The sequence below is a fragment of the Rosa rugosa genome, chromosome 1 (assembly GCF_958449725.1).
Source record: "Rosa rugosa chromosome 1, drRosRugo1.1, whole genome shotgun sequence".
Lineage (NCBI taxonomy): Eukaryota > Viridiplantae > Streptophyta > Magnoliopsida > Rosales > Rosaceae > Rosa > Rosa rugosa.
Window position 1 is genome coordinate 39,513,961 of NC_084820.1, and position 14,526 is coordinate 39,528,486.

A 14,526-nucleotide genomic window follows, 5' to 3' on the forward strand; every position below is an offset into this window, starting at 1 on the left:
TCATAACGGTGGATTTATTTAATCCGTGAGGATCTGAGCGTCCGATCGACTTGTGGTTCGGACATATCGATCGTATAAGTATTCCGGAGACATTGGGTGGTCTCGGATGTGGTTTCGCCTCATTTGGCGTCACCTTGGGAATTTTGGTTCGATTTAGGGTTTCGAACGTTATTCCTTGTGATTCGTTGACTGAATCAGAGCTGTGCTTCCTTAGGTACTTGACGAAGTATTTGGACGGTTATTTTGTGGATTGGCTGCTTTGTTCTGTATTGAAGACGCAGCGGGAGTTTCGAGGTGAGTAATCTGACAAGGTTCATTTACAAACGGAATTACCTTTATCGTTTTGAGAGTTATAGATTTAACTGCAAACTATAGTTGGTATTAGTAGGCATTCCTGAGCGGATGACTACATAGATATATATTTACGTGAAATATATATGTTTTGGTGGTTGTGGATTTATGAAAACAATAGGCATGAGTGTTGTGTTTTATTGTTTTGGGTTGTGGCTTTTGGAAAACAAATGATTGTGGAATTGTTGATTCGATTTGTTTTGAAAAGCGTTGAGATTTGTGTATGAAAACAATATGCATGAAATGATGCTTTTTATTGTTTTGTGGCTTTCGGAAAACAATGATTATGGAATTGTTGAATTCGATTTGTTTTGAAAAGCGTTGGGATTTGTGTAACATTTTGGGTCTAGTACGATGCATTTAATGTTTTGCTCCAAGGGACTGTGCGGCTCGAGGAACGAAGGTCTATGACCTTGGATTGTTTTGTGTTATGGCTTTTCGGAAAACAATGATTTTGGGAATGTTGATTTCGATTGTTTTCAAAAGCGTTGGGATTTGTGTAACATTTTGGGTCCAGTGCGACTCCTTTATGTTTTGCTCCAAGGGACTGTGCGGCCCGAGGAACGAAGGTCTATGACCTTGGGCAGAATATCAGGTAATCACGTCTTTGGCCGGACGAGTGGTTACGTTCCAGTTAGAGCTCTAATCTGTCTGCCATATAGATAATTCATGGGGTAACGGGAATTGGTTATTGATAACTCATGACATTATGTGTTTTTAGGGAACAAGGTGTGAGTTGATTCCTTATTAACTGTTTTTAAGGGGACAAGGTGCAAGTTGTTTTCCTTATTAACGATTTGATAGAAATCAAGGTGTGAGTTGCTTTCTATGGTACGATTATGGTACAATTGATAGAATTCAAGGTGTGAGTTGTTTTCTATGTTATATTGATAGAAATCAAGGTGTGAGTTGCTTTCTATGGTACGATTATGGTACAATTGATAGAATTCAAGGTGTGAGTTGTTTTCTATGTTATATTGATAAAAACCAAGGAGTGTGTTGCTTTCTATGTTTCGTTTTAAAAAGAACTAAGGTGTAAGTTGCTTTCTTTTATTTCGATTTGAATGGAAATTAAAGTGTGAGTTATTCTCCTTTATTTCGTGTTTTAAGGATCAAAGCGTGATTTGGTTTCTCGATTGAAAACGTGCGGGCTTTTATCCTGTGATTTGGTGTGAGTTGTTTTGAGTTACTCATACGGGCTTGCAAAAGCTTACCGGGTTTGTTATGTGACAACCCGGTGCACTATTCAAACGGTGTAGGGGTTAATCCTGCAGGTCAGGGTAATCGGGGCTGAAGCTGAGGTAGCTTATTTGCAGCAGAACAGGTAGGAAGCAAATTTGATTGGCTTTGCCATTGTTATGACTTCCGCTATGTAGTAAACTCTGAGGAGCTTTTACGTTTTATCTTGTTGTTGACAATTTAATTCGTAAGCTTATGTAATATATGACTCTGTGGAGCAGGTCAATATTGACACAGTGGGTTCAGGGCATCAATGTATAATTGGTTTAAAAGGAAAAAGTTTACAGGTATTTTGTATTGATGACTGAACGTTCACGCATGTATAATTATGGGATTTTACATCGATTTTTATTTGTGTTAAAAATCCGGGGCGTGACAGTCTAAAGGAAGAAAGTTACTTAAAACAAAATAGAAAAGATTTCCTAAAATGAAAGAGGAAAGTTTTTAAAATGACTTATCCTTGATTTACGCTCATTTCACCATTTCCAACTTTTGAAGTACCTAAAAACAGAAACTATGTTAGAGTTAGTAATTTTAAGAGAATAACTTAGCCAAATGAGGGAAAATACATATTAAAAACGTCACACTTTGTGCTCCTATCACTATTGTGGCTCTGATACCAGAACTATACCTAGAGGCACTACCGCACTAAACATAAAAAAAAAAAAGAAAAGGTTGAGAGAATGGAATGTCTAAGATACATAAGATATTTACAAGAAAAAAAAAACAGAAATTGAACTTGGCGTTGAAAAATGGTTAGCGCATTTCCACAATTCTATTAATCACGATCGGTGATTCTATTGGATGGAAAGTTTATCCTAAAGATTTCGGATTTTGAGATATTAAAATTTGGTCCAAAAGGAGAGGACACTTGTGTCTCTACCGAAGTTTAGAGCACTTGCGAATTTTTGGCTCTAGAGTATGTACTCTTAGGATAGTTGTTTATAAAGGCTGATACCTACAGTTTTGGCATAGTAATTTGGGACCAGATAGCCAGAAGAAAAGCGATTGAACTTAATCAAGCACTTGGAAAGCAAAACATAGTGCTTTGGCACTCTTCTAGGGTTGAGAATTTCTTTAATGTATTTTTGAAATTTTTTGGGTCAACAAAAAAAAAAAGGTATATTGATTGTCTTTATCTTTTAGGGGCCGTGACCACTTACCCAATTTCAGCATGAACATTGCCCACTTACTCCACTAAGAGTTTTTTAACCCCATTTACCCAATCTAACATCTAGTGACAGTTTTGCCCCTATTATTTAACTCTTTCCTCTCAGACTCTCTCTCTCTCTGTGCCGCGCCCCACCTCCGGCTTCGCTCTCTCTCTCTCTCTCTCTCTCTCTCTGTGCCATGGCTGCTCCGACGCCCCACCTCCGGCTTCGAGCCACCACCTCTATCAAGTCTCCACCGCCATCAGAGACGATCTCAACCGTCATGGGTCCCCCAAGCCAGCCCCAAGATCGGAGCACTGCATCCGGATTCGAACTCAACCTCCGAGCGCCGCCGTCACCCGAAATAGACTCTCTCTCTCTCTCTGCCATGGCTGCTCCGGCGCCCCACTTTCGGCTTCGAGCCAACACCTTGATCGATCCACCTCCGGCGTCGCCAACACCCAAACCACAGATCCAAGGCCCACTGCCACAACTAAGCCCCAACGCCGATCCGACTCCGATCCCAGCCCGATTCGACTCCGCTCCCCTTACACAACCACCTCCCGACCGCTCCTGCATCGGCGTCACACTCCGTGGGTGCCCAGAGAATTTTTTTTTTTTTTTGGGTATACTGTGATATATATATATATATATATATATATATATATTTTGGTATACTGTGAGCTCCAAGAATGTGGAAGGAAAAAAAAGTAACGTGTACAATTGATCAAATTCGTCTGTAGCGTGTTCATTTTGGTTTTGGGTGTTTATACAATTCACTTAAGGGCAATAATATGATTATTGGAGGGTAATAATATGATTATTGGGGGCAATAATATGATTACTGTGAGGCAATAATATGATTATTGGAGCAATAATTTGGTTATTGGGGGGCAATAATATGATTACTGGGAGGCAATAATATGATTATTGGAGCAATAATATGGTTATTGGGGGGCAATAATATGGTTACTAAGTATTATTAGGGGGCAATAAATTCAGACACCGGAAATTCGGACACCAGTTCGGTAGCCGGATTCAGGATTCCAGCTACCGGTCGCCGGATTCCCGTCACCGGAGTCGGTGGTCGGCCACTGGTCACCGGAGTCCGGCAAGGTATCCGACGACTTCTCTCTCTAAGTGAGAAAGAAAGAGAGGGCAAAAAAGTCCCAAAAATAAATAAAAAAGAATAAAAAAAGAATTCATTGGGTAATAGGGAAATAATCTCTTAGAGTGTTTGGGGTAAATGAGGTTAAAAAACTCTTAGTGGAGCAAGTGGGCAATTTTTAAGCTGAAATTGGGTAAATGATCATTTCCCCTATATTTTAACTAGTGGATTCAAAATTCATTCAAATCCTATGGCTATATCTTACTAAAAATTAACTTGGTGTGAGAATTTTGGAGCCACTTGATTTTAAAGAATTGAACGTTTGAAAAAAATTATTATTATTATAGCAAGACCACATACCAGTATTGATCGATATGAGAGATACACTTGAAAATTATTATTATTATAGCAAGACCACATACCAGTATTTAGAGTACATGAAGCAGTAGACCACATACAGTTCCTCATCCTACATTGAATCACAAAAGTAAAAAGCGCACAGAGAACAATACCAATGCCTAAACGCTTTAAGCAAAAATAACGAATAAAATTTAGAGTACATGAAGCAGTAGAGCAGAACACACTCACAATGCCCTCTACAAAACTAATGCTTTGGAGCCTCTGAATTACTCAAGTATTTCTTCAAAACATCCATATCGACCCAAAATCAGCCCCACTTGAACCGGTGGGTTGGCAAACCGGCAGGCCAAATCTGGAGCTTAATCAACGCCGCCAGCACCACACCAGTGTGAGGAAATATAAACATGCCAGTAGAATCCACTTGGGCATCCATCAACTCCTCCTCGGTCACCTCCTCCATAATCCCATCCGACTTCTTCAGCGCATACATAGCTCTGTCAATCCAAACAGGATCCCCAATCTGAATTTCAAAGAAGTATGACTGTTACCTTTTGCCCCCAAACTAGTGAACTGAATAACCTTAATAATTCCTAGGAAGCAAAATATTTCTGATTATTTACTTACAAAATATGTTTGTCATTGTTTTATGTTACTATATGTTTGTTATTAAGTACATCAACCTTGTAGAAAGAATTGTAGATTGTCTAATGAGAACAATAATTCTGAGACTTTTATGACCTAACTTGTAAAGACTTTATAGCTTTTATGTTCTGGTAATCACATTCAAAGTCATCAATGCATAATAGATCTATTTCAAGGATGAGTACATCTTGCTCTTCGTTCGTAATCCAAATATTGGACTCAAATGGACCCATAAAGTTTCAACTCAAACCGTAAACCTACACGATTCATACACCAGAAGAACATAGCAACATGTGAAAGCTAAAATCATGGGAACTTTACAAGAGTCTCTAGAGTGTTACAGTCATTGCCAGAAACTTGGCGAATACCAGTGATGCATCCCAAACCATAGTTCCTAGATGCTTTGAATTAGGATCCTGCGGAAGATGGTACGAACTTGCTACAGTCAGGGAAGAAACTATTACAATATATAGGATTAAAGAAAAACTATAATGGCTAACTCATGCAACTGATACAGGATGCCTACTTAGCCTAGTAGGTATGCTGTAGTTTATTATTAGCCATGGTAATGCAATAAACATGTACAGGTAGATTGGTAAACAGATCAAATGAATAAGTATTTTAGGTCCATTCTACCACCACCATATACTGAATCATACATATCTCTCTACTTTGCCAATATTAGAAGAATCTACTTTACGAGCACTAACTTCATCACTTCTGATTCTAAAATCTTTCCTAACGTAAATACTAATAACCCAGAAACAAGCAAACAATCCCAAAACTTCCAAATCCATTATAAATGTGCTAGGCGAGTTCAACCTGCAACAGCACATACAAACAGTTTCAATAAAACAATCTTTATACAAAGGAAAGCTCTTCGTAACCCAAAATGCATAAAAAATAAATGAAATAGAATTGGAGAGAGAAAACCAGTTTGGAAGTCGAAGTGATGAAAAGGAAGGAGCTTAATTACCTGAAACTGAAATGGGCGACCTTTCAAGAGTTTGCAGTGTTCACTCTCTGCCAAACTCTACATATAATTGGAGTGACTGCATAACTAAAGAGGTTTAAACCTTTATACTTCATATCCCAAACTAAAGAGGTTTAAACCTTTATACTTCATATCCCAAATTGGAGTGCCGCAGCCGCTTCAGTGTCTGCAGGAGACTCCGGTGCCGCCGTTTTTGTGCAAAGACATTTGATTTGGTGGACGACCCGTCGCTGGATTTGATCATATCGTGGGGTTCTACTGGAAGAAGCTTCGTGGTTTGGGACCCTGTGGAGTTTGCGAGGCTTATCTTGCCCCGGAATTTCAAGCACAACAATTTGCAGAGAGAGAAGGAGGAGAAGTTCGATGAGCAACAGATGTTGCAATGTAGTTTTGACGGCAAAGAGTCCCGAAGATCAAAGCTGAACCCTATTTGTTTCAATGTAATTTTCCGGAAAGGAGGAGGACAAAATTGGTAGTTTAACAAATTTCATTAAGTTTCTACTGTTGCTCCGTGTTTTTCCCCGAAGCAGCTCCAAAAGCAACCAATTGGTAGCTTCTCAAAATCAGCTGTGGGGAGAAGCTAGTTGGACCTAAAGCTGCTTTTGAAAATTTTACCAAACACTCTAGAGTAGACCCAAAAGCAGAAGCAGTTCTAAAAGCAGGTCAGGAATCAATGCCAAACTAAGCCTTGATCGATATGAGAGATACACTTGACAATTTTTTAAGAGTGAATTGGTTATAGTGAGTGAGCCTTGCAAATTGGTCATGCTAATTTCAATTAATGGTTGAAAACCATTTTTTGGATTGGCACCCATATTGATACATGTGTGCATTTGCTCTTGGTACTTGGATTGTCAAGGAAGCGATTGCTAAACTATATTTATAGACATGAGTTGCGTCAATTGCCAAATCTTTTGTTTTTTGGTTCGACACTGGTTTTTACATTATTGGTTTGTTTTCTTCTGCCATTCGAAGTCGTGTAAACACACGTTAGCCACAAAAACCTACTATAAAAACCTGCTTAAACTCCAGCACCTACCCTCTGTTGCTCGCCGCCTCTCACTCTCTCTCTCTCTCCAGCTCACACTAATGTCGGCTGCAACTTCATCCTTCTCTCCAGGCCTCACCGCTGCTCCACCTTCATCCTCCAAAGCCCACGCGGCGGCTCCCTCCACTCTCGCCTTCTCCTCCGCCGTCTCCAAGTCCCTCAACCCTCTCAGGCTCAGAGCCGCCTCTCGCGCTGCTGCTGTTGGCCGCGGATCCGCTCTCGGAGCTCGTATGGTCTCAATGCCGACGATTAAGCCCCCGCTCTCTCTTGATTTCGACACCTCTGTTTTCAACAAGGAGAAGGTCAACCTCGCTGGTCACGATGAGGTCTTGTTCTCTCTCTCTCTCTCTCTCTCTCTCTATTAACCTCTATCTCAGTATTTTATACTTGTTTTTGTACATTTATTTATTTATTGTAATTATTGGCAGAGTGTTCGTAGTGATTTGAGATATATTATTTGGTTTTTCTGTTGATTTTGCAGTATATTGTAAAGGGAGGAAGGGACTTGTTCCATCTGCTGCCTGATGCCTTCAAGGGCATCAAGCAGATCGGTGTTATCGGTTGGGGTTCCCAGGTGAATACTTTCTCTTGAATCTTTTCATCTAATTAATGAATGGTGTTATTTATTTTCACTAACCTGTGTCACTCAACATATGTAATAATTGATCTTAATAACTTTCTTGTATACAGGGACCTGCTCAAGCTCAGAACTTGAGAGATTCTCTAGCTGAAGCAAAGTCGAATATTGTGGTCAAGGTAATTTGTTGTCTCTTTTTAAGTTATAAAATGATTTAGAAGTTTGTAAAAAGATTCAGCCTATAATTTTTCTTCTGGTGTTATAGGATTACTTTTGTAAGATTTTTGTGGTCAACTAAATCACGATTGAATGCTATATTCCATGCCATGATTTTCACAGATTGGGCTCAGGAAGGGATCCCGTTCATTTAATGAGGCTCGCGCAGCTGGTTTCACTGAGGAGAATGGGACTTTAGGTGATATATGGGAAACAATCTCAGAGAGTGATCTTGTGTTGCTACTAATCTCTGATTCTGCACAGGTATGTTGGTTCTGCACTGGAAAGTTGTACATCTAATAGGCTGTAACTTGTAGCAGTGCAGTACTTTGGTTCTATCATGCTTAAAAATCGACTGCTAATCCATTTACCACTTTTTAAATTTTCAACTCTCTACCTCCCCATCTCTGACCCCTGTCCAGTTGTATTACCAATTCACTTGGGGAAAAAAGGATTAGTATAACTATTGATATATTTTATTTTTGTTGGTCTTGTATGATGCAACATTACACACTTTCTGCTCAAAGGTTTGGATTGATTTTGTAATAGTTAAGTTTAGTAATTTAGTTATGGTGTTGAAACAAAGTGGCAGTTGTATATAGTGGTTGTTTCATGAATCTCTGCATATCTGTGCATAATGTTGTTTTTGTTCTCAGACCACTTTATGCAATGTAAAGTTGTCTCGTAGGGTGTTTACTTTTTGAGAAGCAGGCTGGATTAAAGAAAGTAATACTTAAATCTAAATGATTTTTTGAGTGTGTGGAAGTCTTTTGGTTCCTAGGTATGTAACTTGAGAGTATCTTTTACTATTTCTGAAAGGATTAAACTTGTCTCATGCTGCAGGCAGATAATTATGATAAAATATTTTCGCACATGAAACCAAATAGCATACTTGGTCTTTCCCACGGTTTCCTTCTAGGGCATTTGCAGTCGGAGGGACTTGACTTTCCCAAGAACATCAGTGTAATTGCTGTATGCCCAAAGGGAATGGGTCCGTCAGTAAGGAGACTTTATGTCCAAGGCAAAGAAATAAATGGTGCGGGAATTAATTCAAGTTTTGCAGTCCACCAGGTCAGTTTTTTCTCTTTCTCTCTTTCTCTCTCTTCCCTGGCTTCAAATAACTTGTTTCTCATGATACTTAACTTCTGTTTGTACAGGATGTTGATGGGAGAGCCACAGATGTGGCTCTGGGCTGGTCGGTTGCCCTTGGTTCTCCTTTCACATTTGTCACTACGCTCGAGCAGGAATACAAAAGTGACATCTTTGGCGAGCGAGGTAAATTGGGTTTACATCTCTCTCTCTCTCTCTCTCTCTCTCTCTCTCTCCCTTTCTCTCTCTCTCTCCCTCCCCCCCTCCCTCTCTCCCTCTCTCTGTGTTATGTCTTTTTTGAGTCCAGTACTTGATTCCTGATCACTGATTCTCTGGTTCATAGGCATATTACTTGGTGCTGTTCATGGAATAGTGGAGTCCCTGTTCAGAAGATACACTGACAGCGGAATGAGTGAAGATTCTGCTTATAAAAATACTGTTGAATGTGTTACTGGAATTGTGTCAAGAACCATATCAACTAAGGTTCTGCTCAGATTAGCATCTGTTTACTTTTATGTGTGCTTCTATATGAATTTGGTAACAAGTCAACTCATTTTTATACTCTTCTTCTACAGGGCATGCTGGAAATATACCGCTCTTTGTCTGAAGCTGACAAGAAGGAGTTCGAGACTGCATATAGTGCCTCCTATTATCCTTGCATGGACATCCTCTATGAATGCTATGAGGATGTAGCAAGCGGCAGTGAGATCCGCAGCGTTGTTTTGGCTGGGCGGCGATTTTATGTATGTTCTCCTATCTGTTGCCAGTATTTAATAGTTTTTAGAACATGATATTTTTCTAGTTGAATTCGGTAATCTTTATATAAAGGTTAATGATTCTCATAGCTCATTCAATGTCGTTGTAATGGTAACATAATGTGCTAGTAATAGTGAAACTACTTCTGTTTTCAGGAGAAAGATGGTCTTCCTGCCTTCCCTATGGGGAAGATTGATCAGACGCGCATGTGGAAAGTTGGTGAGCGTGTCCGATCGACACGTCCAGCTGGTGATCTAGGCCCTCTACACCCTTTCACAGCTGGTGTTTTTGTGGCCCTGATGATGGCACAGGTATGAGCCTATTCCCAATCCTTTAGAATGGGTGGTCTGTGTTTACAAAAAGAGATGTCATCTGTTCTTCATGTTAGGATAATTTCCTTTTGTCTGATCTCAAATTACAGTATAACATATAATAAATTATAAAGATTGATAAATCTTCAGGAAACCAGCTTCTATCCAAGGCTTATACATTTATTGTATTCTTATATGAATTTCTGGAACCAGATAAATGCTCATGTATAATGAATGAAATGTAGTGGTCAGAACGGGTGGAAAGGGATTTGATAAGGGGGAATCAATCTGTGAATAAATCTAGTGAAAGTGGACTTAAATGCTATTGTAGATGACACAGATATCCTTGAAGTATCATGATAATCATGAGGCAATTGGTTGGTTGGTATCTTTTTGTCTATACTTATGCCTCGGAATATAAACCTCCAACATATATTACTTTAAAAGAAGTTTGATTGGTTGGTTAGTATAAATATGCTCATTTAGGGAGCTTGAATGGTTGGTTACTGTTCAGTATATATGCTCATTTTTTGTTTTGGCTTTATAATTTCCAGATTGAAGTGTTAAGGAAGAAAGGGCACTCCTACTCAGAGATAATCAACGAAAGTGTAATCGAGTCGGTGGATTCTTTGAATCCTTTTATGCATGCTAGGGGAGTTTCTTTCATGGTTGATAATTGCTCAACAACAGCGCGGTTGGGATCAAGGAAATGGGCTCCAAGATTTGATTATATTCTAACTCAGCAAGCCTTGGTTGCCGTGGACAACGGTACACCCATCAATCAGGACCTCATTAGCAACTTCATGTCAGATCCAGTGCATGGAGCCATTGAAGTATGTGCTCAACTGAGACCCACAGTTGATATTTCAGTGCCTGCTGATGCAGACTTTGTGCGACCAGAGTTGCGCCAATCTAGCAATTAGAGCTTGAAGAACCTACTACGTTAGCTGGCCTACAAAATCGTTTTCCGGGAAGTAATGTTTGAGTGCTGTAGCTTTGCCCAGTTTGTCTTGTGTTACATCATCTATCCTATGTACTTTTATTGCAATGCACGTTATGTTTCTTATGAACAAATGAGGTATGATGCTGAATGTTGTATTAATAATTTCTGTGGTAGTAATAATTAGTTAAATAAAGTTGGCCCTTTTTATGGTGTTCCTGGTATCAGAACTAGCGAACTTCACATGTGAGATAGACCTCTCTTGGCATCTCAAGGTGAATAAACAGCCACTATATAAAGTTATGCACCAATTTGGTTCTGAAAGTTGCAGTTAAACAATCATGAGCGTTGAGGAAATCTCTTGATGCGTCTCAGAACTGTTTGTTTCTCAAGTACACGGTTTTCAGATTCGACGTTTCAGAACACTTGAACTTCTGATTTGATTACTCACACTTGATTGATCAATTGTTGCTTCGGAATGTTATTCCATTGCGATTGCTTCAGTATCTCTGCGGCATGTTTTGTTTGTCATGAAGTTTTCTCGTCTTACAAAAACAATTTCTATTCCTGATAGATTACATGTAATGTTCTAATTGTTGAAATGAATCAAGTGTAGCTGTAACTTGTGATAGCATGTTCACGTAAGTTGTACTGCATTGCCAAAAAAATGGGTTTAATAAGTGAATAAAAAGTGGGTCTAATAAGCAATCACTCAAAATCGTTGAAAAAATAGATCCTCTAAAGTGAGCAAGTCATGAAATTCGTGAATTTCATAAAATCTCCGACCTCCACTTAATCTAATGGCTCAAAAATTTCCACGTCAATTAACAAGATTTTAGAAATTTCTTTTCCATAATAACTTTAATTCTATGCATATTCTTTTATCTCTTTTTTTTCTTTATTCAGTTTTCACCTTCGTAATTCTCTGCTTCTAAGAACCCAGGCTTCCATGGATCTCTTAGAAAAGCAAAGTTGTGGAGATTCATGTGGTACATGCTTTATAGTCCTTCATCCTTCACATAGATAAGATTATTGCAGTTCATGAACAATTGGGATTTACTCGAACGAATTTATAAACCAAAATTAAACTAGAAAATAGCCAATTGGAAACCCATCATCTCCAGTAATCAATATAGGATATAAATTACAAAGCCCATAAATGAATGGTAGAGGAAACTGCAAATCTCTTTGGAATTATTAATTTGATAGTGAAGAAACAAATTAAAGCTTTTGCTATTCAAAGCTGAAAAAAATCCTAAGAAAATTAGCATCAAGTTTAAACTTATGAATTCAAATATGAAAATTTGCTTGATCCTAGTTTCATGAAGATAGACAATTTTTTTTTTCTTTTTTTCTGTTGATGATAGAGAAAAACATGACTTATATATAAATAAATAAATAATTCAAATAGTTGGTATTTTTTAATATGGATATGTTTGAGCCACTAGATTAAATGGAGGTCAGAGATTTTATGAAATTCACGAACTTCATGACTTGCTCACTTTAGAGGAGCCGGTTTATATATATATATATATATATATATATATATATATATATATATATATATATATATACAGTCCTTCTCAGGTAAGGATATCCTTACCTTAGCCTTAAGAACGGATTTTCAGTTTTTGACCACTTTTCAATTATATATTCACATATTAACCGTTTAGTTTTTAGGTCTTAATGTATAGATCACTTCTGCAAATTTTCAGCCAAATTGATGATCGTTATTAAGGACTGTATCCTTACCTGAGAAGGACTATATATATATATATATATATATCCATACAAGTCTTCCATTGCTCATCAGGTCTCTTGTGGTTTATGCACTCGAAGTTATTTCATATAGCTTGTACATGGATAGCTAATTCACTAGAGGAAACCGAAGTAGTTCGGTAAGTGCAATTTATTGATCGATTGGATCTGTAGCTAGTTTCTCACTAGTATTATTACAAACAAGTTTATCATAATATACACCTACGTCCGGTTGTGGTAGGGCATTTATTCCAACGGTAAAATCATCTACACAGTAGCATAAGAGGCTGACGTAGCAATGCCACACATTCCTTCCACAGCCTCTATATTTCTTTGTATCCTAACGTAGCCTTCTTCACCCCATTCTGTGCCCCATGAGTTTTTCAGCAACCAATAATCGATCCCCTCATCAGTTGTTCCGTAACCAATAGCGGTAACACAATGGTCGAGGTCCGTTCCACAATATCCTGTCAACACACCAGATGAATAGTATTCGAATGCTCCCTCAGCTTGAATGCAAACGGATACAGGTTGATTAGCAACAGCCTTGAGAAGGTCCTGTTCACTGTTTACAGGCACATCTTCGTAGCCGGTTATGCTACCTGAAGGGCTGTCTACCTCTGTAGTATTGCACATATTATCAGTAGCAGTATAGGGATAATTAGCCTCGTTTGTAAGCCCGTGCTTTTCTATGATGTACAGAAAGGCAACATCGGGGTAGCCACCCATACAGCCTTCATTCTCACCTCCGACGTTACAGTCAACCAACTCTTGCTCGGACATAGAGACTAGTTCACCAGTAGCAAGCTGAAGAGCTCCTTCCAAGGCTCCCACTGTTGCGAAAGCCCAACAGCTTCCTGCATAGTAATTCCAATTACAGATATAGTAGTTAGAACATTATTGGAAACAAATGAAACAGAACTCCATTAGTACAATAGTGCATGCATTATCCCTAAATAACAATCAGAAGCAATTGGCTACGTACCACATTGGCCTTGATCCTTGACAGGCATTACAGCTCCTTTCGTTCTCCAGTCTAGTGAAGATGGCACTATGCTAACATTTTCGTACTTGAAAGAAGTAGTCGGTGGTGGGGTATCCCGAAGACCCTTGAATCCAGTCCTTTGGGCTTTGAATTCTTCAGTTGTAAGGTCTGCAAATTGATTGACGCTCAATTTGTATGGTTTGTTTACATCGCTATTCGAAGAATCAATCATTGCCACATTTTTCTTGAATACATTGAAGCGAGTCTCCTTCTCATTCATGCTGCTGTATTGGCGTCCATAACGAGTCATCCATTGCTCGTATCTCTCATACATGGCTGCATCTTCAAGATTCCGAGAGGTGGCTTCAGAAGACCAAGCCCCGAATATGAGGATCAAGCACAGACAAACACATTTAGAGTGCACCTGGTTTATGAACTCCATGCTGGCTAGGATATGATTTGATGGAGTAAATGAACTAAAGAGAAGCTGGTTTTATACTGAGAATGACCTTGATATCTCCGTGTACATGCCCCCGAAAAATCAAAGTTTAATGATCGAACCAGCTGTGTAACATACTAACATCAATATAATATGAAGACACGTACAAGAACAAAGTACTTCTCCTGCGAATTGTTATTGTTTCTTCTGCTGTGCTTTCACAAATTCCTCCGTCACACTTTGGCAACTTCCCTTTTGTCCAAACTTTTCAGGTCAAATTAGAATATATATGCAACATTATTCGCACCAAGTCAACTTCAAAGTAATCCGTCCAATGAAGCTTTCTGTCAACCCGAAAGCATTATTTCGCCATTCCTTTTCCATGTAAGTACTAGAAAATCAGGCGTAACGTACTCGATCTCATTGGCGTTTAGGGGAAAAAAGAAAGTCTAAGATTCAAACTTTATTGGGCGAGGAGAGAAGAACAAGGCTCATCTTAAAGAAAGACAACTACCAGCCGAAAGGCAAGCAGAAAACAACAAGCAAAAGATACATGAACGAC

The 14,526-nt window shown here is 38.8% G+C and overlaps 2 protein-coding genes and 1 long non-coding RNA gene across 3 annotated transcripts; 1 reads left to right on the forward strand and 2 right to left on the reverse strand.

Moving 5' to 3' along the window:
• Window positions 1-4,356: 4,356 nt before the first annotated feature.
• LOC133737073 (uncharacterized) lies at window positions 4,357-6,243 on the reverse strand. Its single transcript, XR_009859806.1, has 3 exons — window positions 5,828-6,243; window positions 5,173-5,673; window positions 4,357-4,729 (listed from the first exon to the last, which is right to left on the reverse strand). It is a non-coding gene; the product is annotated as an uncharacterized LOC133737073 (long non-coding RNA).
• Window positions 6,244-6,875: 632 nt separating this feature from the next.
• LOC133724871 (ketol-acid reductoisomerase, chloroplastic) lies at window positions 6,876-11,006 on the forward strand. The gene is made up of 10 exons (XM_062151766.1): window positions 6,876-7,219; window positions 7,375-7,467; window positions 7,584-7,649; window positions 7,810-7,950; window positions 8,530-8,757; window positions 8,844-8,961; window positions 9,119-9,258; window positions 9,351-9,518; window positions 9,687-9,842; window positions 10,397-11,006. The coding sequence occupies exons 1-10, from the start codon at window positions 6,935-6,937 to the stop codon at window positions 10,763-10,765; spliced, it is 1,764 nt and encodes a 587-aa protein (XP_062007750.1). The 5' UTR covers window positions 6,876-6,934; the 3' UTR covers window positions 10,766-11,006.
• Window positions 11,007-12,584: 1,578 nt separating this feature from the next.
• LOC133737076 (senescence-specific cysteine protease SAG39-like) lies at window positions 12,585-13,989 on the reverse strand. Its single transcript, XM_062164706.1, has 2 exons — window positions 13,526-13,989; window positions 12,585-13,397 (listed from the first exon to the last, which is right to left on the reverse strand). Exons 1-2 carry the CDS (start codon window positions 13,965-13,967, stop codon window positions 12,808-12,810), a joined length of 1,032 nt encoding a protein of 343 aa, XP_062020690.1. The 5' UTR covers window positions 13,968-13,989; the 3' UTR covers window positions 12,585-12,807.
• Window positions 13,990-14,526: the final 537 nt, after the last annotated feature.

Bases quoted from the DNA above. Each gene is read 5' to 3' on its own strand.
- LOC133724871 (XM_062151766.1), top strand. From the start codon at position 6,935: ATGTCGGCTGCAACTTCATCCTTCTCTCCAGGCCTCACCGCTGCTCCA. The intron at 9,259-9,350 runs GTTCTGCTCAGA...CTTCTTCTACAG, and splicing joins CAAGAACCATATCAACTAAG to GGCATGCTGGAAATATACCG. The intron at 9,519-9,686 runs GTATGTTCTCCT...TTCTGTTTTCAG, and splicing joins TGGCTGGGCGGCGATTTTAT to GAGAAAGATGGTCTTCCTGC.
- LOC133737076 (XM_062164706.1), bottom strand. From the start codon at position 13,967: ATGGAGTTCATAAACCAGGTGCACTCTAAATGTGTTTGTCTGTGCTTG. The intron at 13,398-13,525 runs GTACGTAGCCAA...ATTACTATGCAG, and splicing joins CAAGGATCAAGGCCAATGTG to GAAGCTGTTGGGCTTTCGCA.